Source organism: Trichomycterus rosablanca, chromosome 1 (assembly GCF_030014385.1).
Source record: "Trichomycterus rosablanca isolate fTriRos1 chromosome 1, fTriRos1.hap1, whole genome shotgun sequence".
Lineage (NCBI taxonomy): Eukaryota > Metazoa > Chordata > Actinopteri > Siluriformes > Trichomycteridae > Trichomycterus > Trichomycterus rosablanca.
The window spans coordinates 33,622,459-33,647,242 of record NC_085988.1 but is presented as its reverse complement, the minus strand read 5'-3'; the positions used below and the strand labels follow the sequence as shown (position 1 = coordinate 33,647,242).

The 24,784-nt window shown below is 37.8% G+C and overlaps 1 protein-coding gene across 1 annotated transcript; it reads right to left on the bottom strand.

The window, feature by feature from the left end:
• Positions 1 to 2,739: 2,739 nt before the first annotated feature.
• Positions 2,740 to 18,810, bottom strand: sigirr (single immunoglobulin and toll-interleukin 1 receptor (TIR) domain). Its single transcript, XM_062999352.1, has 9 exons — positions 18,738 to 18,810; positions 13,038 to 13,230; positions 12,830 to 12,957; positions 11,184 to 11,324; positions 9,919 to 10,062; positions 6,999 to 7,101; positions 6,296 to 6,446; positions 5,436 to 5,613; positions 2,740 to 3,069 (listed from the first exon to the last, which is right to left on the bottom strand). The coding sequence occupies exons 1-9, from the start codon at positions 18,808 to 18,810 to the stop codon at positions 2,897 to 2,899; spliced, it is 1,284 nt and encodes a 427-aa protein (XP_062855422.1). The 3' UTR covers positions 2,740 to 2,896.
• Between the last annotated feature and the right edge of the window lie 5,974 nt (positions 18,811 to 24,784).

The window sequence follows — 24,784 nt, the reverse complement described above, 5'->3', positions numbered from 1 at the left end:
AACTTCCAATATTCTAGGGTTGTGAGACACCTCTCATCATTACCTGTAAAGACTGATCCTTTGATAGATACTCCTTTTATACACAATCACGATTCTCTTACATATTACCAATTACAGGAATACTGCCTGGAACACCTGCCTGGAACACTGTAAGTTGAAATTGCTTTTAAGTTTTAACTTGCCTCTGTGCTTTTCAAACTTTTCAAAACGTGTTGCAGGCATCACATTCTAAATGAGTTTATACTTACAAAATACAACAAAGTGTATCAGTGAAAACATTGGAAATCCTTTCTTTCTTCCTTTGTCAGTTAAATTAATAAATCACAGATTTGTTTTTTACTGCATTTTTCACAATGTCCCTCTGTTTTCGAAAAGGAGGTGTGTACTTTGCTACAATATAAATTATGCATCTGACTGTGCTCTGTTTCAACAGCAAGGATCTGATCATTTATGAGTAGTGTAATCTTAAGGTGAAAAGTTACAAGAGGCTACTTAGAGGCTTTCATGGAAATTAAAAGAGAGAAGTAAAATTTTGAAGAAACCTGCAAATCAAGGTCAAGTAACAGACATACACAGCAGACATGTAAATTAAAAATAGATTAGACAGTCCTTATCTTAATGGCGCTCAGCAGACCTCATGATTAAGAGGCTTCCTTTATCTTTTACATGTAGACTGGTATTAGCATATACTGTATATATACAGTATGTAATATGTATATTTACAGTATAATAAGTAAATGTTACAAATAAAGATATACAGTTAATAACAGTAAAATGTTTATTTATGGACAGCTTACTGACAGAACAGTAACAAAAGGTACAAAAGAGTCCAAAGGTATAGCCTTCAGCATAAAGTTTCCAAGCAGGTACATTACTGCTGGTAACTGTCATTCTTTTCATAATGCAAAATAATTTAAAATACATAATATTTTACACACACACACACTATTTAAATGGTAAAAAAGTCAGATTACAGGATATGTACAGGTCCTTCTAAAAAAATTAGCATATTGTGATAAAGTTCATTATTTTCCATAATGTAATGATAAAAATTAAACTTTCATATATTTTAGATTCATTGCACACCAACTGAAATATTTCAGGTCTTTTATTGTTTTAATACTGATGATTTTGGCATACAGCTCATGAAAACCCAAAATTCCTATCTCAAAAAATTAGCATATTTCATCCGACCAATAAAAGAAAAGTGTTTTTAATACAAAAAAAGTCAACCTTCAAATAATTATGTTCAGTTATGCACTCAATACTTGGTCGGGAATCCTTTTGCAGAAATGACTGCTTCAATGCGGCGTGGCATGGAGGCAATCAGCCTGTGGCACTGCTGAGGTGTTATGGAGGCCCAGGATGCTTCGATAGCGGCCTTAAGCTCATCCAGAGTGTTGGGTCTTGTGTCTCTCAACTTTCTCTTCACAATATCCCACAGATTCTCTATGGGGTTCAGGTCAGGAGAGTTGGCAGGCCAATTGAGCACAGTAATACCATGGTCAGTAAACCATTCACCAGTGGTTTTGGCACTGTGAGCAGGTGCCAGGTCGTGCTGAAAAATAAAATCTTCATCTCCATAAAGCTTTTTAGCAGATGGAAGCATGAAGTGCTCCAAAATCTCCTGATAGCTAGCTGCATTGACCCTGCCCTTGATAAAACACAGTGGACCAACACCAGCAGCTGACATGGCACCCCAGACCATCACTGACTGTGGGTACTTGACACTGGACTTCAGGCATTTTGGCATTTCCTTCTCCCCAGTCTTCCTCCAGACTCTGGCACCTTGATTTCCGAATGACATGCAAAATTTGCTTTCATCCGAAAACAGTACTTTGGACCACTGAGCAACAGTCCAGTGCTGCTTCTCTGTAGCCCAGGTCAGGCGCTTCTGTTGCTGTTTCTGGTTCAAAAGTGGCTTGACCTGGGGAATGCGGCACCTGTAGCCCATTTCCTGCACACGCCTGTGCACGGTGGCTCTGGATGTTTCTACTCCAGACTCAGTCCACTGCTTCCGCAGGTCCCCCAAGGTCTGGAATCGGCCCTTCTCCACAATCTTCCTCAGGGTCCGGTCACCTCTTCTCGTTGTGCAGCGTTTTCTGCCACACTTTTTCCTTCCCACAGACTTCCCACTGAGGTGCCTTGATACAGCACTCTGGGAACAGCCTATTCGTTCAGAAATTTCTTTCTGTGTCTTACCCTCTTGCTTGAGGGTGTCAATGATGGCCTTCTGGACAGCAGTCAGGTCGGCAGTCTTACCCATGATTGCAGTTTTGAGTAATGAACCAGGCTGGGAGTTTTTAAAAGCCTCAGGAATCTTTTGCAGGTGTTTAGAGTTAATTCGTTGATTCAGATGATTAGGTTAATAGCTCGTTTAGAGAACCTTTTCATGATATGCTAATTTTTTGAGATCTAAAATATATGAAAGTTTAATTTTTATCATTACATTATGGAAAATAATGAACTTTATCACAATATGCTAATTTTTTGAGAAGGACCTGTATATGAATTATTCCATTAACCTAATTTTGTTTCCCCAATCTATTCTTTCAAATACAAATGAAAAATACAAATAAAATGTTAAAATCCCATTTTCAATTTTTTTTTTACATTTTGTAAAACGCAATAAAAACAGGAATCTAAGTTTTGTTAATTTAGTCATGTAAATCTTTTTTTTTTTTTGCCTTTTTGTCATTTAAATAAAGGTCTGAAAGTTTTAAAAAATGTAACGGGCTCAACTTGTGGTCATCAGTAGCGTGGCTCGGTTAAAGAATCATGTCCTTCTGCCTTGCCAAATATGGGGTTTATAATTACATAGCCCCTGTTCTTCCTTGCACCTGATGGAGTGAAATAAAAATGAGTTTTCAATGTGTTCTTATTTAGTTCCTGATGATTATAAATCATATTCAGTGACCAGACAATAAAAATCAGTTCGAGCAGCATAGTTTCGGGAGCCTAGGTCAGACACATCAATATCTGGAGCTTTGGTTTCAATTACTGGATCTGTAACAGCAGGAAGAACTGGGTGCCTGGACGACATCACTTTATAGATAGGCATCTGTGAACCTGCAAAAAGTGACAGAAATGATTTTGTATGAGATATCTACTAGCATAAAAAAAAAACACAGACATGATTATGCACTGAACATTTAAAATATACTCATAGTGGATTCAGAAAGTTTTCCAACCACTTGAATTTTTGTAGTCTTAATTGTGTTGTGGGTTTGCTTTTTAATTAATATAATGACCATTTTGCCCACCAATCATAATGACAAAAAGAAAACATAGATTTAGACTTTTCAAAAACGAATTCAAACTGAAATATTTTATTCTTACAAAAGTAAAGAGTCTTAGAGTTGCCCTCTAGCCAAATTGGGCATTCGGTCAAAAAGAGTTTTACCACAGATTACTCTAAAAGAGTTCCAAAGGTCTTGTGCAGAAAACCTGTTGGATAAACCAGTGTTTCTCAACCTTTTTTCAGTCACGGCACCCTTTAAAAGTATGCAAAATCTCAAGTCACCCCAGTCTAAAATGTATTAAAAAACGTACACTCTGCATCCCTCGGACTGCTAACACACACGCACACACACACCATAAGGTGTCATTTAGGGAGGGAGGGGTAAACGTGACATTTAATGGGAAACCTGAGCCTGGGATGATGCACACAATTGCCCTATTCTGGCAGGGATGGATGAGAGGCAGACGCGGAGCTCCTGGTCCAGAGCCCTCAGTCGCTCCCTGTTGTTATTATTTTGCACTGTTTTTATTAATATTTTATTCTATTTTATATTTTTGCACATGTAACTGTTTTGTATATATTTGATCTTTCTTATCGTTATTTTTAATATTTCTCTCTAACTTGCTTTGGCAATACGAATGTCCTTATTTGTCATGTCAATAAATCTTCTTTTGAGTTTGAGTTGAGTGTGTGTGTGTCTCTCTCTCTCTCTCTCTCATTCAAACTCAAACTCAAAAGAAGATTTATTGGCATGACAAATAAGGACATTCGTATTGCCAAAGCAAGTTAAGAGAGAAATATTAAAAATAACGATAAGAAAGAACAAATACTGTATATACAAAACAGTTACATGTGCAAAAATATAAAATAGAATAAAAACAGTGCAAAATAATAACAATAAAAACTATAATATTTACAGTAATGAGGTAGTAAAACAATCAGTTTGTGTGTGTGTGCGTGCGTGCGTGTGTCGCTCGCTCTCCACTCTCCGTTTTCGAATTTGAATTTTGATAATAAACAGCTCTGATTATGACTGATTAATTCCCTCTGCTGATGGAAGCGGAATGGGTGGATTACAGCCGAACTGCGCAGAAATAAAAATATATAGAACGCCTACCAGAGGCGCGACTCGGTTCCTTTTGTTCATTTTAAAGAGCCGTTCAACAGAATCGGATCGTTCGCGATCGACTCATCACTATCAGAATATTTTTGACGGCACCCCTGACGAAGCCAGACGGCTCCCCAGGGTGCCGCGGCACCCCGGTTGAGAAAGGCTTGGATAAACAATCATCTCTGCAGCACTATATAAATCAGGCTTTGATGGTAGAGTGGCAAGATGAAAGCTACTGTTGAGTTAAAGGCATTTGAAATTTGAGCCTGCTTGGAGTTTGCTACTTGGCTTGTAAAGGACAAAACAAAAAAAAAGATTCTCTGGTCTGATAAGATGTAAATTAAGCTCTTTGAGCAGGCCATACATACCCTGGCTAATACCATCCCTATGGTGAAACTTGGTGGAGGCAGCATCATGCTATGGCTGTTCTTTTTAGTGGCAGGGACAGACAGACTCTTAAAATTAAGGGACAGCTGAATGCAGCCAAATACACGTACACCCTTAAAGAAAATCTCAGACACAGTTTACCTTTTAACACAACAATGATCAGATGCATACAGCTATAACAACACTGGAGTGGCTCTTAGGCAAAACTCTGAATGTACCTGAGGGGCCCAACCAAAGCCCTGACATATACCTTATTGAACATCTGTGAAGAAACCTAAAGATGGCAATTTACAAATGACTGCCATTCAGTCCGATAGGGTTTAGGATGATCTGCCATGATAAAAGGGATAAACTGCCCAAATCCAGGTGTGCAAAATAATAATAATAATAATAAAATAAAAACTTGTAATGTTTTCACTTCATTATGAGTAATTAACTGTAAATTGAAGAAGAAAATGGCAATTATATCCAAATCCACATCAATAAAGTGTGCAAAATGTCATGGTATATAAATACTTCATGAATTCACTGCACATTGGTAAACCAGCAGTACAGCAGTATGTAGCAACTTGATTCAGCACTCAAACGCTGGCTTGTGATTCTTTTTTAAGCAAGGATATCATATTTATCATGCACTAGGATGCCCTAAAATACCAGCAACGTGTTAGAAAACAATGTTTCATGCCCAGTACCTACCCAGGTCTCCCTCAGGATCTGGATCTTGTCTGCAGTCAAGGTAGTCAGGCTGTAGGGTGAGCATAGGGTCCTTATCACTCTGTAGGAGTGTCTGAGGGTCTCCTGCTGACTTACTGTGAAACACCACCTTATGTGGCATAACCAAGGTCAGCTCTTTCCAAAATCCAGATGATGGAGTCTTGAGGAAAAAAAGTGCTTTTAGCACACTGATACAATCCTGCATGTCAACATAGGACACAAACTGTAATAAACACTACCACTATCACACTTGGACATTTTACATACTATATCTGTTTGTTGTCATGCCTTGTGGATGGTTGGACCTGACTCCCTAACGGTCTGCTTTTACTAGCTCCCTTGATGGCATTCTTCTGCTCTGGTTTTGAAGAACTTAGTAAATGATAGCAGTTTTTTTAGCTACTCTAGCTAGCTTTTCCAAAAACTCATCCCTGTCTTGCAAGAAGTGCTTGCTCCACACGTTTGGTCACTGTGACAGGTGTGATGGCAACATATAAGGCCACATCACCTGGTGTGACATGACTGGTCATTGTGTCTCACTACCTGACTACCTCTTTCCATCTGGCATAGTCCAGCTCTGGTTATCAGGATCTCACTTGCTAACGATAGCATCTTTCTGGTTTTGTAGCTGCCCTATGCATTCCTCTGTTACTCCTCTCTTGATGCAATAGCCTGCCATTGTTTTCTTCTGTTGTGTCCCATTTTGGGATGCAGCTTTTATTTGGTTTTGTTGGTTTCTGTAGCATTATTGTTTTGTTTACTTAGTAATTATTATTTTTCTGTGTTTTGTTTCCATGGGTTTCAGCCACAGTATTGTTCTGTAGTAATATGGTAAGACTCACCATGGAATGTGCCCCCCATATTAGAGTGGTAATGCGTGTTTGATGCAGTCGGAGTTGGCTGATAATGTCCACATTTACATGCTTTTGCTGAGACTGGAACAGGATGAAGATGGGCTTCTGTGACAGTTCAAGAAGGTGGAATAAGCCCCGTCTAAAAGTAAAGCAGAAACATTTGGAATAAAATGTGTACTTTCTGAGGCACCCTGTACATAAGTTGAGTCAAGTCATGTTTATTTATAAAGCGTCTTCGAGTGTCATCCAAGAAACTGTACAATAATATCAAGACAATGATAAAACAAATCAATGACGAAAATAGTAATAAAAGATATATGGCACATTAAATATATCAGTGTAAATAAAACAGACAAAAACGATGAGTAAAAAACATGCTAAAACTCAAAAGAGGGCTTTAAGTTGAATTTATCAGTTGTGGGGGACATCTTAATAAAAATTGGTTAGCTATTCCACTTTGGGCCGGCCACAGAGAAAACCTGGTCACATTTAGACCTCATCCAAGAACGTGGAACAGGTTAAAGCAACTGATCACATGATCACATTATCTGAAGGTAGATTGGGGCAAATTAGATCATATATGTGAACTGTATAAGACAATCTCTGTTGAGATTTCAGGCTAACAAAATGGCCAGTGAGAAAAGGTTCTGTACCATGAATTCATGTTTCGTCAGCAGGCCTGCACTTTTACCTGAAGTTGGTGGTGCACCACTCCTGCTCTATATAGGCCTGAGACAACACGACAATGAGCCGCCGACAGCGACTTATGTTCATGAGCAACTCTGCAGACGGCTCTGAAAACACAACGCAAACACAAAAGCATTAAGAGCAAGGCTGTGTAGCAAAGTATAAGAATAAGCCTTCATATTATTAAAAACTATCAAACATCTTTATAAGAACTATTATGCTTTATTTGTTGGTATATACACCAGTCAGCCCTAACATTAAAACCACCTTCTTGTTTCTACACTCACTGTCCATTTTATCAGCTCTACTTACCATATAGAAGCACTTTGTAGTTCTACAATTACTGACTGTAGTCCATCTGTTTCTCTGCATGCTTTGTTAGCCCCCTTTCATGCTGTTCTTCAATGGTCAGGACCACTACAGAGCAGATATTATTTGGGTGGTGAATCATTCTCAGCACTGCAGTGACACTGACATGCGCCCTGTGGGCAACAGCGCCCTGTGGGCAGCGTCCTTTGACCACTGATGAAAGTCTAGAAGATGACCAACTCAAACAGCAGCAATAGATGAGCGATCGTCTCTGACTTTACATCTACAAGGTGAACCAACAAGGTAGGAGTGTCTAATAGAGTGGACAGTGAGTAGACACGGTATTTAAAAACTCCAGCAGCACTGCTGTGTCTGTACCAGCACAACACACACTAACACACCACCACCATGTCATTGTCACTGCAGTGCTGAGAATCATCCACCACCTAAATAATATCAAGGGGCAAGCCGTAGCCTAGTGGTTAAGGTACAGGACTAGTAATCAGAAGGTCGCTGGTTCAAGCCCCACCACTGCCAGTTTGCTGCTGTTGGGCCCTTGAGCAAGGCTCTTAACCCACAGTTGCTCAGACTGTATACTGCAACTGTAATGTAAGTCGCTTTGGACAAAGGCATCTGCTAAATGCTGAAAATGTACAAGTAAATAATACCTGCTCTGTGGTGGTCCTATGGGGGTCCTGACCATTGAAGAACAGGGTGAAAGCAGGCTAAAAAAAAGTATGAAGAGTAATAGATGGATTACAGTCAGTAATTGTAGAACTACAAAGTGCACCTATATGGCAAGTGGAGCTGATAAAATGTACAGTGAGTGTAGAAACAAGGAGGTGGTTTTAATGTTATGGTTGATCATATATCATCATATATTTTTCATATACAGTGCCTTGCAAAAGTATTCAGCCCCTTGAACTTTTCAACCTTTTGCCACATTTCAGGCTTCAAACATAACGATATGAAATTGTAATTTTGTGTGAAGAATCAACAACAAGTGGGACACAATCGTGAAGTAGAACGAAATGTATTGGATATTTTAAACTTTTTTTAGAAATAAAAAACTGAAAAGTGGGGTGTGCAATATTATTCAGCCCCTTTACTTTCAGTGCAGCAAACTCACTCCAGAAGTTCAGTGAGGATCTCTGAATGATCCAAAGTTGACCTAAATGACTGATGGTGATAAATAGAATCCACCTGTGTGTAATCAAGTCTCCGTATAAATGCACCTGCTCTGTGACAGTCTCAGAGTTCTGTTTAAAGCGCAGAGAGCATCATGAAGACCAAGGAACACACCAGGCAGGTCCGAGATACTGTTGTGGAGAAGTTTAAAGCCGGATTTGGATACAAAAAGATTTCCCAAGCTTTAAACATCTCAAGGAGCACTGTGCAAGCAATCATATTGAAATGGAAGGAGTATCAGACCACTGCAAATCTACCAAGACCCGGCCGTCCCTCTAAACTTTCAGCTCAAACAAGGAGAAGACTGATCAGGGATGCAGCCAAGAGGCCCATGATCACTCTGAATGAACTGCAGAGATCTACAGCTGAGGTGGGAGACTCTGTCCATAGGACACAATCAGTCGTACACTGCACAAATCTGGCCTTTATGGAAGAGTGGCAAGAAGAAAGCCATTTCTCAAAGATATCTATAAAAAGTCACCTGGGAGACACACCAAACATGTGGAAGAAGGTGCTCTGGTCAGATGAAACCAAAATCAAACTTTTTGGCCACAATGCAAAACGTTATGTTTGGCGTAAAAGCAACACAGCTCATCACCCTGAACACACCATCCCCACTGTCAAACATGGTGGTGGCAGCATCATGGTTTGGGCCTGCTTTTCTTCAGCAGGGACAGGGAAGATGGTTAAAATTGATGGGAAGATGGATGGAGCCAAATACAGGACCATTCTGGAAGAAAACCTGTTGCAGTCTGCAAAAGACCTGAGACTGGAACGGAGATTTATCTTCCAACAAGACAATGATCCAAAACATAAAGCAAAATCTACAATGGAATGGTTCACAAATAAACGTATCCAGGTGTTAGAATGGCCAAGTCAAAGTCCAGACCTGAATCCCATCGAGAATCTGTGGAAAGAGCTGAAAACTGCTGTTCACAAACGCTCTCCATCCAACCTCACTGAGCTCGAGCTGTTTTGCAAGGAAGAATGGGCAAAAATTTCTGTCTCTCGATGTGCAAAACTGATAGAGACATACCCCAAGCGACTTGCAGCTGTAATCGCAGCAAAAGGTGGCGCTACAAAGTATTAACGCAAGGGGGCTGAATAATATTGCACGCCCCACTTTTCAGTTTTTTATTTCTAAAAAAAGTTTAAAATATCCAATAAATTTCGTTCCGCTTCACGATTGTGTCCCACTTGTTGTTGATTCTTCACAAAAAATTACAATTTCATATCGTTATGTTTGAAGCCTGAAATGTGGCAAAAGGTTGAAAAGTTCAAGGGGGCTGAATACTTTTGCAAGGCACTGTATAGTTGCAAAAATAATAAACATTGTGTAACTTTAAATCACTGATTCTGAATGATCTAGTCAGTCATAAGAACCAATGTTTTTTGTTATAACATGTATTGAAACATGATTGCTGTACCTGCCCCAGGAAGGATGTTTGTGTCGTTAAGAAATAACTTGTGCCCAAGCTTATTCTCCAGGTGAGGTTTCAGAATAAAATTCACAAACTTCCGGTCATTCTCATCATTCATGTATGAAATAAAAGCATCAAACATTTTGCCATCTAAGAGCAAATACATTCAAGTTTATGAAAAGACTTGTGATCATTAACATGCTTAGGTAAATATAAATCACTCGACTCAAATGCACACCCTACAAGTGTCACTGTTCCATGCCACACCTCTTAATATTTTTATTTAATTACAGTGCCTGGCAGCTAGGTGGCAAAATGTTTAAATATGGCACTTTGTGATAGGACACCACCCCAGTTTATTAAACAGATGTACCTTGCTCAAGTTTAAAGGCAATAAATAAGAATTAAGTATTAAATGTTTACTTTTTACATACTCAATTTTGCACATACATTTACTGGAATGTCTGGTATGTTAAATGATTAATTTCTGATTTGGGTTTGTTTTGTTGTTTGTTTATTAGGATTTTAACATTATGTTCTACACTTGGTTACATTCATGACAGGAACGGTAGTTACTCATTACACAAGGTTCATCAGTTCACAAGGTTATATTGAACACAGTCATGGGCAATTTAGTGTCTCCAATTCACCTCACTTGCATGTCTTTGGACTGTGGGAGTAAACCCACACGGACATGGGGAGAACATGCCAACTCCACACAGAAAGAACCCAGACCGCCCCACCTGGGGACCAAACCCAGGACCTTCTTGCTGTGAGGCGACAGTGCTACCCACTTAGCCACCGTGCCGCCCTTCTGATTTGGGTAGCTCATCATTTGGTAGATTTTAAATGTATGGCCCACTTGGTGGAACTAAGACATGGCTAGCTAACAAATATTAAGTGACAAAGCAAAGATGTTTTTAAATGCACCCTAGTGGGTAATCCAGTAAATGGATGGAATACCCCGGATATTTTAGATTTCAGCATCATATATTATTACAGAAACAAACCAAATACAATTAAAGCAGTAAACTAAATATCACTGCTTCATCTGTTTTTAAAATCAGTGCTAAATCTTGTGTTCCATTTTTATAATACTTGACCTAGGTTAAAGTATTACCAATGCCAATGCATAAGAATTAAGTAGTGTGATATACAACAGTGAGATCGATTCCAAAATGTGTAAGACAGAAACGCTACACAAATGCACTTTTTCGAATTCTAAACCACAAATTTTACAAATGTATGAGAACAAATCAATACAGTCTTACCATTCATTTCATAATCTCCATATGAATTTTTATACCAGAGCTTGAAGTTGAGGTGACACTTAGTGTAGACTACAGCAGTCAGAACAAAAACAACAAACAAGACTATTGATGCCACCATTGCTCCTATGTGATTGGGGGAAACTGGGTAAAAGAAAAAAAAAAATTTTTTACATTGCATGCACATTGTAAATAGTTGTAAATTTTAATTGACAGATTTTTTAAAGCTGTCATTGTAAACCATTTCATAAAATAATGTGGACTAATTAATATCCTGGTAACATACTGTATAGAGTTTAATACCCTTATTTAACTTGCCATGATCTATGCCCCAAGGAATGTCCCTTTAATAGCACACTAACTAAGTGCTAAAAAGATTAGGTTATTTTGAATTTGTGAAAATCTAAGTATGTGGCAAATGTATTGGTATCACACAGAGCAGTATGTTTTATAGTACCGAACATGTCTAAATCTCTATTCAAAAGTGACAAACATGCTGTAAAGGGGACATGCTCACTACATTAGGCTTGTCGCCATGCTGCCTGTTATGTCGGTGACTATGTCATGATGTTGGAGACATAGTGTTTTAAGGAGATTCAAGCAAACCCAATGCCTTATGCATTCAAGCCAGTGAGGAGGAGTGTAACTGTACGAAAGCAAGATTGTGCAGAGAAGCAGCCATAAGTTCCCTGAGGTGTGAACAGGGTGGGCAACACCAACTGGTGCAAGTGTGGTAATTGCAAGCAAGTTGATCTGCTTTCAAGAGGCTAATGTGGACCACTTGCCTGGGGATCTTCCCTGCATAACCTTAACCCACACTTAGCGAATGCTCTTCTAGGAACGTTTTGAAAGATGCTGGAACAGGCCATCAGCAGCAGGTATTGTAACCTTAGCTAGCGATTGCTACTTAGCATGCAAAAGGGCACAGCGTAGTGTTGGAAATGCCAGAGTTAATTCATCTGCTTTCACTGTCACCTAGTTAAGCTGACATTCATATTTGTGAAGTTTGGAAGCCAGTTGGCTTGTTAGTAAGTTAGCAAGCGCATAATATTGCCTGTTTTCCTTTTTCTTTTTTTTTTACTCTATAAAATTCATCACTGCATCCAGGGGCAATGCAATCAATTTTCAATTTGGCTTTTCTCATTTTTCATTGAGTTTCATTGAGCTAATAAAAGCTAATAGTTAACATTAGCTAATGTAAACTAATGTAGGTTTTAGACAATTCAACTACTAATGCTGCATTCTACGTTAGGAAAAGATGACGCTACACGTGTTTAAAAATGTGATATAAAAAGATTATATTATTATGTTTACGATTTCTAGAGTGTGAATCCACCTTTACAATGCTAACTCTATCTAGTGTTTCCTTTAAACCCCAACAGCATACTACTAAATAGTAATGCCTGATAGCTGGCAACCAAACCATTTGTTAATTTATTATACACGGTTAGCCAAATCTCTACTGTTATACACGTTGTTCTTACTACACTGTATACTCAAATTGCCTTGACCTATAATTATCAGCAATTTTTTAATATCAAATGTTAAAATACACATTTGTAATCACACATTTGTTTAGAAGTGCTATACACTATTTAAAAAGTTACATTTCAATACCCATTTTAGCTGTGATTTAAAGTCGGTCTTACAAGTGCTCTGAAGCCTGAAGGTGGTTGTACTATTCCATATTTCACAAGTGTATAGACCAAAATCCACATCTTCCTTTAGCCTCACAGTCAGAATGCTGTTTGCAATCACCCCACCTTCACTTGTTAACCTGAAAAAAATACATTACATAAACACTAACAGTGCTTCATTAACTGTATTTTTGCGACAGTTGTTCACTGTGGCACTTACCACTGGGAGGTGTTCTGTGTAAAGTTGAAGAGGGGTTCTCCATTTTTGCTCCACTGCGGATGGGTATCACAGTCACTGTTATTAGAGCTTAGCAGAACAGTGCAGTTTAGCTGAACACTGGAGCCTAGGCTTCCCCAAACATCCTTGACAGTCCCACGGAACTCAGACTGAGGGGTGCCACTACACAGCCACTCTGCCAGTAAAGCAGTAATAAATAAGCAGTTAATACGTATTAAAGTAAAATATATATACAGTACATTGCTGAGCATTATTATAAACTACACAATTTCTCACAAGTGAATGTTTTCTGGCAGACACAAGCAGTGCAAGCTTTTATTTAATTTCACATATGAAGGAATGCCCTCTAGACGATGAGTGCCAAAAATGAATACAGATTGCTTAAATGTGTACTTATACGAGTGGGAAATATACTGCTCAAAAAGTAGAACACTTAAATCACACACTGGATCTCGATAAATGATTCAAGTTAAAAATCTTTAGTAACATAAATTGTGTAATTTGTTGAGAACAAAATGACCAAACAACAGACCCAGTGAGATCTAGATTTAAAATCACACTGAAAATCACAATAAAAAACTTAAATCACAGGCTGACCCAATTTAAGCAACTCATAATGTGACTCAGTAGTGTATATGGCTCTAATGGCATGTATGGATGTGCCGTCCTGGAGGAGCTATGTATCCTTGTCTCGTGCTAGCAGCACTGACAAGAATACTAGTAAAACTCAAGTAAGTGTTCATGTGCATCAGCTGTGATCAAATTGTGGCAATGCATAGACTTAGGAGTGTTTTCTAGTCCACAGTGGCCTCAGTAATTTTGAAATGGAAGAAGCTTTGCACAAGCTTAAATATTCCTAAAGTTGGTTGTTTAGCCAAACTGAGCATCTATGCAAAAAGGCCCTTGGCCAGGGAGGTAAAAAAAAAGGAATCTGTTGGACCAACACCTGTATGTAGCACTTTGTAAATTAGGCCTTGATGCAATGAAAATTGAACACTTTATATAAGCCAACTGAATGTTCCTGAACAACAAGAATGATAGATCAGACCTGTTACAACCTTTACACATTATGATTGGCACATATTACACAGTGATCTGGGCACTGTCGCCACACAGCAAGAAGGTCCTGGGTTCGATCCCCAGGTGGGGCGGTCTGGGTCCTTTCTGTGTGGAGTTTGCATGTTCTCCCCGTGTCTGCATGGGTTTACTACGGGAGCTCCGGTTTCCTCCCACAGTCCAAAGACATGCAAGTGAGGTGAATTGGAGAAACTAAAATTGTCCATGACTGTGTCTGATGTAACCTTGTGTGAACTGATGAACCTTGTGTGAAGATAAACTACCATTCCTGTCATGAATGTAACCAAAAGTGTAAAACATGACGTTAAAATCCTAATAAACAAACAAACAAACACAGTGACCTGGTGACAGAGCTTAAAAAGTCAACTGACAGGTTAAGACCAGACATAGTCTTTAATTTTGCAATTAACATGCCCATCGTAGTTGTGTGCATATTTACATGTGTATTTACACTTTGTAATTATTCTACATTGTCTACAAAGTAAACTCATGTAAACTAAGCAGGGTGTGTCTCTGAATGTCCTTGAGTGACCCAGCCAAGGCTCAGACTTAAACCCCATTAAACATCTGTGGTGAGACCTAAAAATGGCAGTTCACAGACACTTGCCATTCAATCTGACAGAGGTCCTGCAATTTTGAATGGGACAAACAGCTATAATTGCCATCAAATAGAGAAAGTACTGAATAAAGCCTAAATGAAGGCTGTCCGATTTTGTTTTTTACATTGTCATTATGAGGATTAAGTGTAGAAACCTGAGGTGTAAAAATGGCAACTGTATCCATTCAAAATCAAATCAAAAACCAAATCCACAAAGTGTGCAAAAAGTCAATATGTCTAAGTATATACAGTAGCAATAAAAAAATCAACCCCAAAAAGGAAATGAGAATTTATAACACAAAAATGTTCTGCAGAGCTAGATTTTGTCTTAGATGAAGTCTTTATTAGTTGCATGATACATCAAATTTTTTCTATACACGTTAGTATCATGTCCTTCAGTGTAAGGGGTGTTACATATTTCCGATTGCAAATGCATATATTTAATTGCTGGACTGTTTTAAAGTGTGTCTTGTTTTGCTTTTTCCTCTATGATTTTATGATTTTTCTTTCTTTGTTTTCATATTAATTCCCAGGCTGTACAACACTCATCTTTGGTTACATTTTGTCTTGACTTGTCTACTTCATGTCCAAACAGTACTGTACTAACTGTGCCGACCAGCAGGTGCAAACCAGATCTGTGTAACGACAACATTAGTGAGTGTTTACACTGCTAACATTTGCCCAGAGTGCTTTACTAATGTCTGAAAGGTTTTCTGGCTGTGTTTTTGAATGAGGGCTCCAGTCAGGGTAAGCACAGGCACACCTATATGTGTGCAAAGTTGTGTGTTTGCTCTGTAATAACTGGGTGTATTAAATTACTTTAAACTACTTGTAATTTGTAAATATTGAATATTTAAAAAATGTTTAGCAACTATATTATTCAATGTTTCTCACAAGTCTGAACTGAACTGTGTTGAAAGACCATGGTATCTAATGATGTCTCATAAAGACAGATCACCTGCACAACCCCCGATCTGATCAAAGAGAGCCGGATCACAACACACCCCCTTCAGCACGTGTCCAATCAGCGGCAGATTCTTATCACCTGTCAGTGGTACGTTCACACACAGAGCTGTATTGTGTACGGACTGCCATACTAAGCTCAATGTAACGCACACCAACCCATTCCCAGCCACTCACGCAGGTGCCTGGACCAGTCCTGGAGATTGCATATCGCAGCAGCAGCAGGAAGGGACCCTGTCTGACCTTCCATCTCTCAAACACGGCCGGGTTGGTGGCTCTGTTGGGATTTAGACTTACGAGTTGGAACACTCCACAGTGGTGTGCTAGTGCATTAGACTGCTGTGCTGCGTGGTTATTTGTGTTATGGGTTTTATTTCTCTGGACATTATATTTGCACAATCTACAATCTTGGGACAAATGCTAGGGGAAAAGCCTGTTGGTGGATCCTACTAAGGATGTCTGTTTTTGAAACCAAATAGATACAAATATTGATGCGAATTAATCCTTATTTAGATAAAATTTTGATGTCACAGTGTAACCAAGTTATATAAACATAAAGAAGGGTGATAGAGGCATGCTTTAAAAGACTTCGGTTCCAATGTTTATATAAATGCTGTGTGGCATGTGAGTAAAAATCACAAATATGTAAAAAATACATCATTGCAAATTTTAAGGCCAGTATCAGTCCTAATGCTCTTACTTAGTATTGGATTTTTTCGACATTTCTAACAAAAATAATATATTTATTTCATTATCTTTTTTTTCCCACTTTTTTTTTTCAATTTTCTCCCCTAATCTAGTCATGTCCATTTACCCTGATTGCATCCTCTATTCTGATTCGACCCTTCACCGCTGACTGAGGACGCCTCTCAACTGACATACACCCCCTCCGGGTACAGACTGCATTTTTCACCTGCAAGAGTCGAGTTCATACACCGACGGGCACTGTGTATGGAGGGTCACACCCCCATCAGCATTATTCCTCAGCCCTGTGCAGGCGCAATCAGTCAGCCAGCAGGGGCCACAGTTGCACCAGTTATGAGGACCTATGATCCGACTTTTTACCCCTAATCCTGAACAACAGCCAATCGTTGTTCATGCAACCGCCCAACCCAGTCGGAAGGCAGAGCTGAGATTTGATACGATGTATTCGAAACCCCAACTTTGGTGCGCTAGCATACTTTACCACTGCACCACCTGAGCGGCCTTATTTCATTATCTTTGTTAACTGCTTCATATTGGTCAGGCTTGCTGTGGATCAAAAACATGCTCCAGGAACAATGAACACAATTTGGGAATACACCCTCACACAATCTCACACTTACTCACTGCAAACTAGGCATCACCTACTGGCAAGTTTTGGGATGTGGGAAAAAAGCCTAAAGGAAACCCAGATGGAAACAAGGAGAGCATGCCAAAACTTACAGTCAGTGTGTGTGTTTTGGAACAAGGACCCTGAAGGTTTGAGACAACACTGTGTCATAAGATTAATACATGAATTGCCAAAAAAAACAAAACTGAAAATACACCAGGAAAAAAGCAATGAAAAGACTTCTGAACACCAACACAGTCACAACTGCACCTCTGTGTATTTGCATCTACTCAAATTCACTGTAAGCCAGGAAGACAATGTAGAAGAATTAAATAGTGTAAATATGCACACAACTACTATGAGCATGTCAATTGTAAACTTAAAGACTATGCCTGGTCTAAACCTGTCAGTTGACTCAGTCACCATATCACTGTTTAATGTGTGCTAATCATAATGTGTAAAGGTTGTAACAGGTTTGACTTATCATTCTAGTTCTTCAGGAACATTCAGTTGGCTATTTGGGGAATTTGGGGATAAATAAACATTAGCCTACTGTAAAACAAAGACATCTAATGTCAGCTGTGTGGTCTAGTGTAAACACACTAACCTGTGGTAACCTATACTGGAAACTTGTTATATGTTGCTATAACTTAATATATCTGGCCTGCTGTGTTTATATGTGAATGCTGTAATTACACAGCACATTTAGGATTAATGGTAAGGAGAGCAGTCTGAACTCCATCACTGATTAACCACCTCGTATAGTGTTAACAGCACAATCAACAGGTACAAAGTTCAAGTCAGGACTGGAGCCTTTTCCGTCTGATACAACATTAGTTTATGCTTAGACAAGTAACAACATAGGTCTTGTTGGCTATATTTTATATTTAAAAGAGTTAAGATTTAAGAGGCTTTATTGTCATTTTAGCTATAAACAAGTACATATTAAAATGAAACTATGTTTCTCTAGAACCAGGGTGCAACACAGAACACAAGTGCAAACAATACAATACAAACTGCAGATAATAAATGTAATAAATGTGGCTGGAAACATTTTCCTTAAATGTAATATCATAATAGTTATAATATAACATTATAAAGTTATAAAGTTGATATGCTTTTTTAGGAATAAGTAATTGGGGCATTGCATCTTACTAACCTTTCTGGTGCAGTCACAGGGTTAGTAGTTCTTTTACAAATTAAATTGAGTCATTGTAAAGCTGGTTCAGTTTACCATGCCATATAAAATAAAAGAAGAAAATTATGTGAAGAATGTTATTATTAGATTATTATTAATAGTTTTACTGATCTGCTTGTAAATGGTTGGTTGTAGCTATTATAAATAATGTACTTAGTCCATCATTAAGTATATCTAAGATTTACAGTCAGTAATACAATGGTAGAGTAACTTTAGAAGTTTAGTAAGTGTAACAGAAAAAAACTGACTGACAAATTGACATGTTTGACATGACATTTTCACATCCACATGTTTGTTATGAAGTCATATGTAACTCGTAACATTAAGTCCTGCTTGTTTAACTGTAACGTAGGCCAAGTACATTACCTAAATTTACAACAGCTACAGTGCACAAGTTCCTAATATTGTTGGTTTGTTTTCACTTTTGATAAAGCACACACACACACACACACACACACACACACACACCCCTCTATTTGCAGCTAAACTTCTGAAACACTTAAACAACAAACCAAGACTGGTTCCAGATCTCACCTCCGCTGATGAGAGTAAAGTGGTTCCATGTTACCCACACGAAGAGAAGCGTTTGCATTTCCACCTGTCCCATTCAAGCGTTATTTTATAAAGGACAGCAGCAAATTTGCCTTGTTTTTAAATCCAGTGTGCTGAAAATAAATCTATGTAAACGTGTAACGATAACTGGAGGCTACGTGTGTTCTTTAGGTCATAAGAGAAAACACAGGTAGGTGAAAATTCCGCGCTAGAACAGCCACTAGAAAATAATAAACAGTGGCGTGCTCGGAACTGCGTGTCACGTGACCCTCGTTTACTTTCGCCTTGTTAATCACAGGACGTAGTGATGAGAATTATGGCTCTTTGAAGGGAGCCGGTGTTCTGTCGATTTATCCTACCCATCGATTTGTCCTACTGAGCATGCGCACATCGGTTTTGACTCGTTGCGGGGAACGCCTATAATTCTGTGCTACCTTTGCCTAATTTATTTGTTCTAGCGGTTAGTAACGTATGGTTTCGTTTTAATTCTTTAAAAAGTTTAAAGTTTAAGTGTATGTAATGATGTTATTATGTGACTTTAAAAAAAAAAGCTATATAAAAATATTCAAAGTGCTTAAATGAGCTGTACTTGATTGATTACAGTTAAATAACTGTGTATCTTAATAATGCTGTGTTAACGTTGTATTTAACCACGTTTATACATGCCTTTGGTAATTTTAGATGCGTTTTTCATACATCTAGAAAAGCCAATCATTTTTAAATAACCATCTGCGACCTTAACATTATGACAACACAAAATGTATTAGGTTATTTTTCAGTTTTGTGCTTTATTAGCAGTTCAATATGTACAGTAACGGTTGTTTGAAGTTAAAGTTGAGTTTAAAGTGAATTACTGAATGAATATGTTGAGCATTTATTACGTTTTTTATGTACTCAGTTATTTGTATATGTACAACTATTTTTTGCTGCTCCCCTGTCAGTTTAGTTCTAATTATTTGAGATTAAGATGTTCTTCGGGTTAGAATATTATTTACTACAAAATCAAAATGTACATACATCATACACACATACACATATATATATATATATATATATATATACATACTGTATATACATACATATACTGTATATACATATAATACTCACTACATAGCCAACACTACATATACACACTACATAGCCAAAAGAACTCGCTTGTAGTTCTACAATTACTGACTGTAGTCCATCTGTTTCTCTGCATGCTTTGTTAGCTCCCTTCATGCTGTTCGTCAATGGTCAGAACCCCCACAGAGCAGGTATTATTTAGGTGGTGGATCATTCTCAGCACTGCAGTGACACTGCCATGGTGGTGGTGTGTTATTGTGTGTTGTGATGGTATGAGTGGATCAGAAACAGCAGTGCTGCTGGAGTTTTAAAATACAGTGTCCACTCACTGTCCACTCTATTAGACACTCCTACCTAGTTGGTCCACCTTGTAGATGTAAAGTCAGAGACGATCGCTCATCTATTGCTGCTGTTTGAGTCGGTCATCTTCTAGACCTTCATCAGTGGTCACAGGACACTGCCCACAGGGTGCTGTAGGCTGGATATTTTTGGTTGGTGGACCAATCTCAGTCCAGCAGTGAGGTGTTTAAAAACTCAGCACTGCTGTGTCTGATCCATTCATACCAGCACAACACACACTAACACCATGTCAGTGTCACTGCAGTGCTGAGAATGATCCACCACCCAAATAATACCTGCTCTGTAGTGGTCCTGTGGGGGGTCTGACCACTGAAGAACAGGGTGAAAGCAGGTTAAAAAGTATGTAGAGAAACAGATGAACTACAGTCAGTAATTTTAGAACTACAGAGTGCTTATACATGATAAGTTTTTCAGGATGAACTCAAGTTCATATGCATGTATAAATAGCTGGAGGTAATATTGTTATTGAACATTTTAAACTAGTTAGAATTTTGCTAAACCAGATTTTGCCACTGTCTCCATTAATTAATAGGAATTATAAAGCCAAGTGAACTTCATGACAGCAGGGCTGAGTGGTGATTTAAGACAATGCAGAGGATTACTGCATAAGTTGCTCCATGCTGCAAGACAGAGCTGACAAGAGCATGATTGAAATGATAGATATTTAGAGCAGCTATATTATACAGATATACAGATATATTTTATCTAATTTTACCTTTATTATTAAAAAGTTATTGTGAACATTATTTACTGATTTGTACAGCATTGTTACCTGTTTTACTCAGGTGCAGTGTGACAGTAGATGGGTACATTTTAATGTGCAGAATATAACAAATCACACCCAAAATACATATGTAAAAAATGTAGACACATCCACCAGAGACTCAGGATGTGTTGTTGTTAATAAACTAGTTTAAAAATTACACAATTATTTGAGATGTATGGGCTGTATAGTGGCTCAGTGGGTAGCTTTGTTGATTCACAGCAAGAAGGTCCTGGGCTCCATTTACAGGTGGATTCTTTCTGTGAGGAGTTTGCATGTTCTCCCCATGTGTATGTGGGGGGTTTTTTCCGGGTGCTCTAGTTTTCTCCCACAGTCCAAAGACATGCAAGTGAGGTAAATTGAAGATACAAAACTGTCTCTGACTGTGTTTGATATTAAATGTGTGAACTAATAAATCTTGTGTAATGAGTAACTACCTGCCCTGTCATGAATGTAACCATGATGTTAAAATCCTAATAAATAAATTAAAAATTAAGATAAATGTCTGAGAGACAGGTCAATAAATCAAGTGTGCTACCTATCATTTGTAATAAAATATAAGCCCATCGAGATGTGCTAACACTATTTATAATAAGACATAGATCTATCGAGATGCGCTGTCTATTGTTTATAATAATATACATACCTATCGAGATGTCCTACCTATTGTTTATAATAATATACATACCTATCGAGATGTCCTACCTATTGTTTATAATAAGATACATACCTATCGAGATGTCCTACCTATTGTTTATAATAAGATATAGAGCTATCGAGATGTCCTACCTATTGTTTATAATAAGATATAGAGCTATCGAGATGTCCTACCTATTGTTTATAATAAGATACATACCTATCGAGATGTGCTACCTATAGTTTATAATAAGATACATACCTATCGAGATGTCCTACCTATAGTTTATAATAAGATACATACCTATCGAGATGTGCTACCTATAGTTTATAATAAGATATAGACCTATCGAGATGTGCTACCTATAGTTTATAATAAGATACATACCTATCGAGATGTCCTACCTATTGTTTATAATAAGATATAGAGCTATCGAGATGTCCTACCTATTGTTTATAATAAGATACATACCTATCGAGATGTCCTACCTATTGTTTATAATAAGATACATACCTATCGAGATGTGCTACCTATAGTTTATAATAAGATACATACCTATCGAGATGTGCTACCTATAGTTTATATTAAGATATAGACCTATCGAGATGTGCTACCACTAGTTATAATAAGATACCTATAATTTATAATATGATAGACATAATTTTAATAAGAATAGATCGATAAAACTTAAATATTTACTACAGGAATACATTTCGATAGGGTAGGACAAATCGACAGATAGATCTATAAATCTGCGCTACGGTAGGAAGTTTCGATAGGGTAGGACAAATCGACAGATAGATCTATAAATCTGCGCTACGGTAGGAAGTTTCGATAGGGTAGGACAAATCGACAGAACACCGGATCTTTTGGCCCCGTTCCTTTTACAGAGCCGTTCAAAAAAATGGCTCTTCGTTCTTTTTTTCAGGCAGCGAGAGGCGCTACTGGGTAACTATAAGACAGCCCCGATATTAATATCAATGACGAACAATCATGCAACTTTTGCTACCTTGCCTTAAATGTAGGTCTAATTCAAACAACACATGAGAAAAAAAGATTGTTGTCAAAAGTATACAAATTGACAACAAGTATATTTTAATTACAAAAATAGTTTAAAATAATTGCAATAAATCATCTGTTGTATAATTTGTAGCCAAACTGGGTTTACATTTCAAGCATAAAAAAACATTAGAAACACAAAAACAAGAGGCGTGACTCGGTTCCTTTCGTTCATTTTAAAGGGCTGTTCAATAGAATCGGATTGTTCACGAACAACCCATCACTAATAGGACGTTTGTGCAACAGTGCAGGTACATTTAAAAAGTATATTTACACTTCTAAAAGGCTAAAAATATTTCTAAAACTGATTGATTTTATTTTATTCTTGTACCATCACATCTGACCAATTTCCTTTTAGCACAAAGTGAATTTTTGTGTTCTAACCTTTGCAAACACCTTGCATGTACTTTGTAACTGGTTCAAATTAGCCTTATTTAAATGGGCACAGAGAAGGCACCAGCTGTAGTTTATCATTTATTAATCCATTCATTGTCTGTTTTTACCACCACTTAATTCTGGTCAGGGTCATGGTAGGTCTGACTCAATGGGCAAAACAGCCTGGACAGCTGTAGCCTAGTGGATAAGGTACTGGACTAGTAATCAGAAGCCCAGCCTCTGCCACCATACCACTGTTGGGCCCTTGAGCAAGGCCCTTAACCCTCAATTGCTTAGATTGAAGTCGCTATGGATAAAAGCGTCTGCTAAATGATGTAAATGTAATGTGAATGAAACACCCTGGTTAGGTCATTTTGTAAAATGCAATAAAAAGAAGAATTTTTTTGTTAATTTTCTTCAATATTTAAGTGACAAATGTATTAAGATTTCCAATGTTTTCACTGATCAGCATAATTGTATTTAGTAAATATTAGATTAGATTAGATTAGATTAAACTTTATTGTCATTACACATGTACAAGTACAATGCAACGAAAAGCAGTTTAGCATCTAACCAGAAGTGCAATAAGCAGAAGGTGCAGAATAAACAGTATTTATGATATACATTATTTACAGTGGGTAAATAGTAGTGGTATAAACAGGATCTATAAACTATACTATAAACAAGATATGTAGCTGAAAACAATATACATATTAAGATGCAGATTAATATTAAGGTTGCATATGCAGGTTAAGGTGATTAAGGTGCTATGGACACGATCAAGGAATGAGTACATAAAAACATGATAAACAGATGTATACAGTATATATGAGATTTATGTACAAATGAGGTATGTACCAGTGAAATACAAAGCGGAAAAAGGATAAAAATGATAATGTTTGTAGTGCAACCTTGCTAGGAGGAGAGATGGGGGTGGGGGGGGGGGGGGTTAAACGGGGGACAGAGTTCAATATGGAGACAGCTCTGGGGAAAAAGCTGTTCCTCAAATATAAACACATTTACAATTTGATGCTTGCAATATATTTAAAAAAGTTGGAACAGTTTAGCTTTATGTTCCATCAGATTTCCTATTAATATAACCTTTTGATGGTTTGGGAATTGAGCACATTCATTGTTGCCTAAATTTCCATTGTCATTTGGTCCATCTGAAAAGAGCTCAGGGTCAGAGAACTCTGTGACATTTCTGTATAGAGTTAATGACAGGCTTTCTCTTTGTTTAACAGAGTTTCAGATGACATTTTTTGATACAGTGTTAGATTGTGACAACAGTGACAACAGTTTTCTGAATTACTCCCACGCCCAACAGTAAACTTAAAAGGACTGAAATTAGTGACAAAAATGTAAACAAACTCAAATTAGTAAAAGCTACACTACATGACCACAGGTGTGTGAACAACCCTTTTAATTATTGCATGTGTCTGTTACACCCATTGTTAACAAGTGAAAAAAACTGTATCTTTAAACATTCTTAGGGATTTAGTAGGGATCTACTGCTTGACAAACTTCCAAATTAGGATTGAATCATTGCACCTGGGACTTTATTTAGGGGCCTGTCTTTATAGACACTGCACTGTTTACTTGTGATACAATAGAAACATTCAAGCAACCCAACCAAGACCTCATAAAAAATGTAAACATGCAAAAATCTGATTCCTTCTTAAGAGCATTTCCCAAACATCCAAATGTATCAACTGTAAAATATTTTGCAAGTCCCAGGATATTTTGGTTTGAAAGGTTCAGAGGCACCCA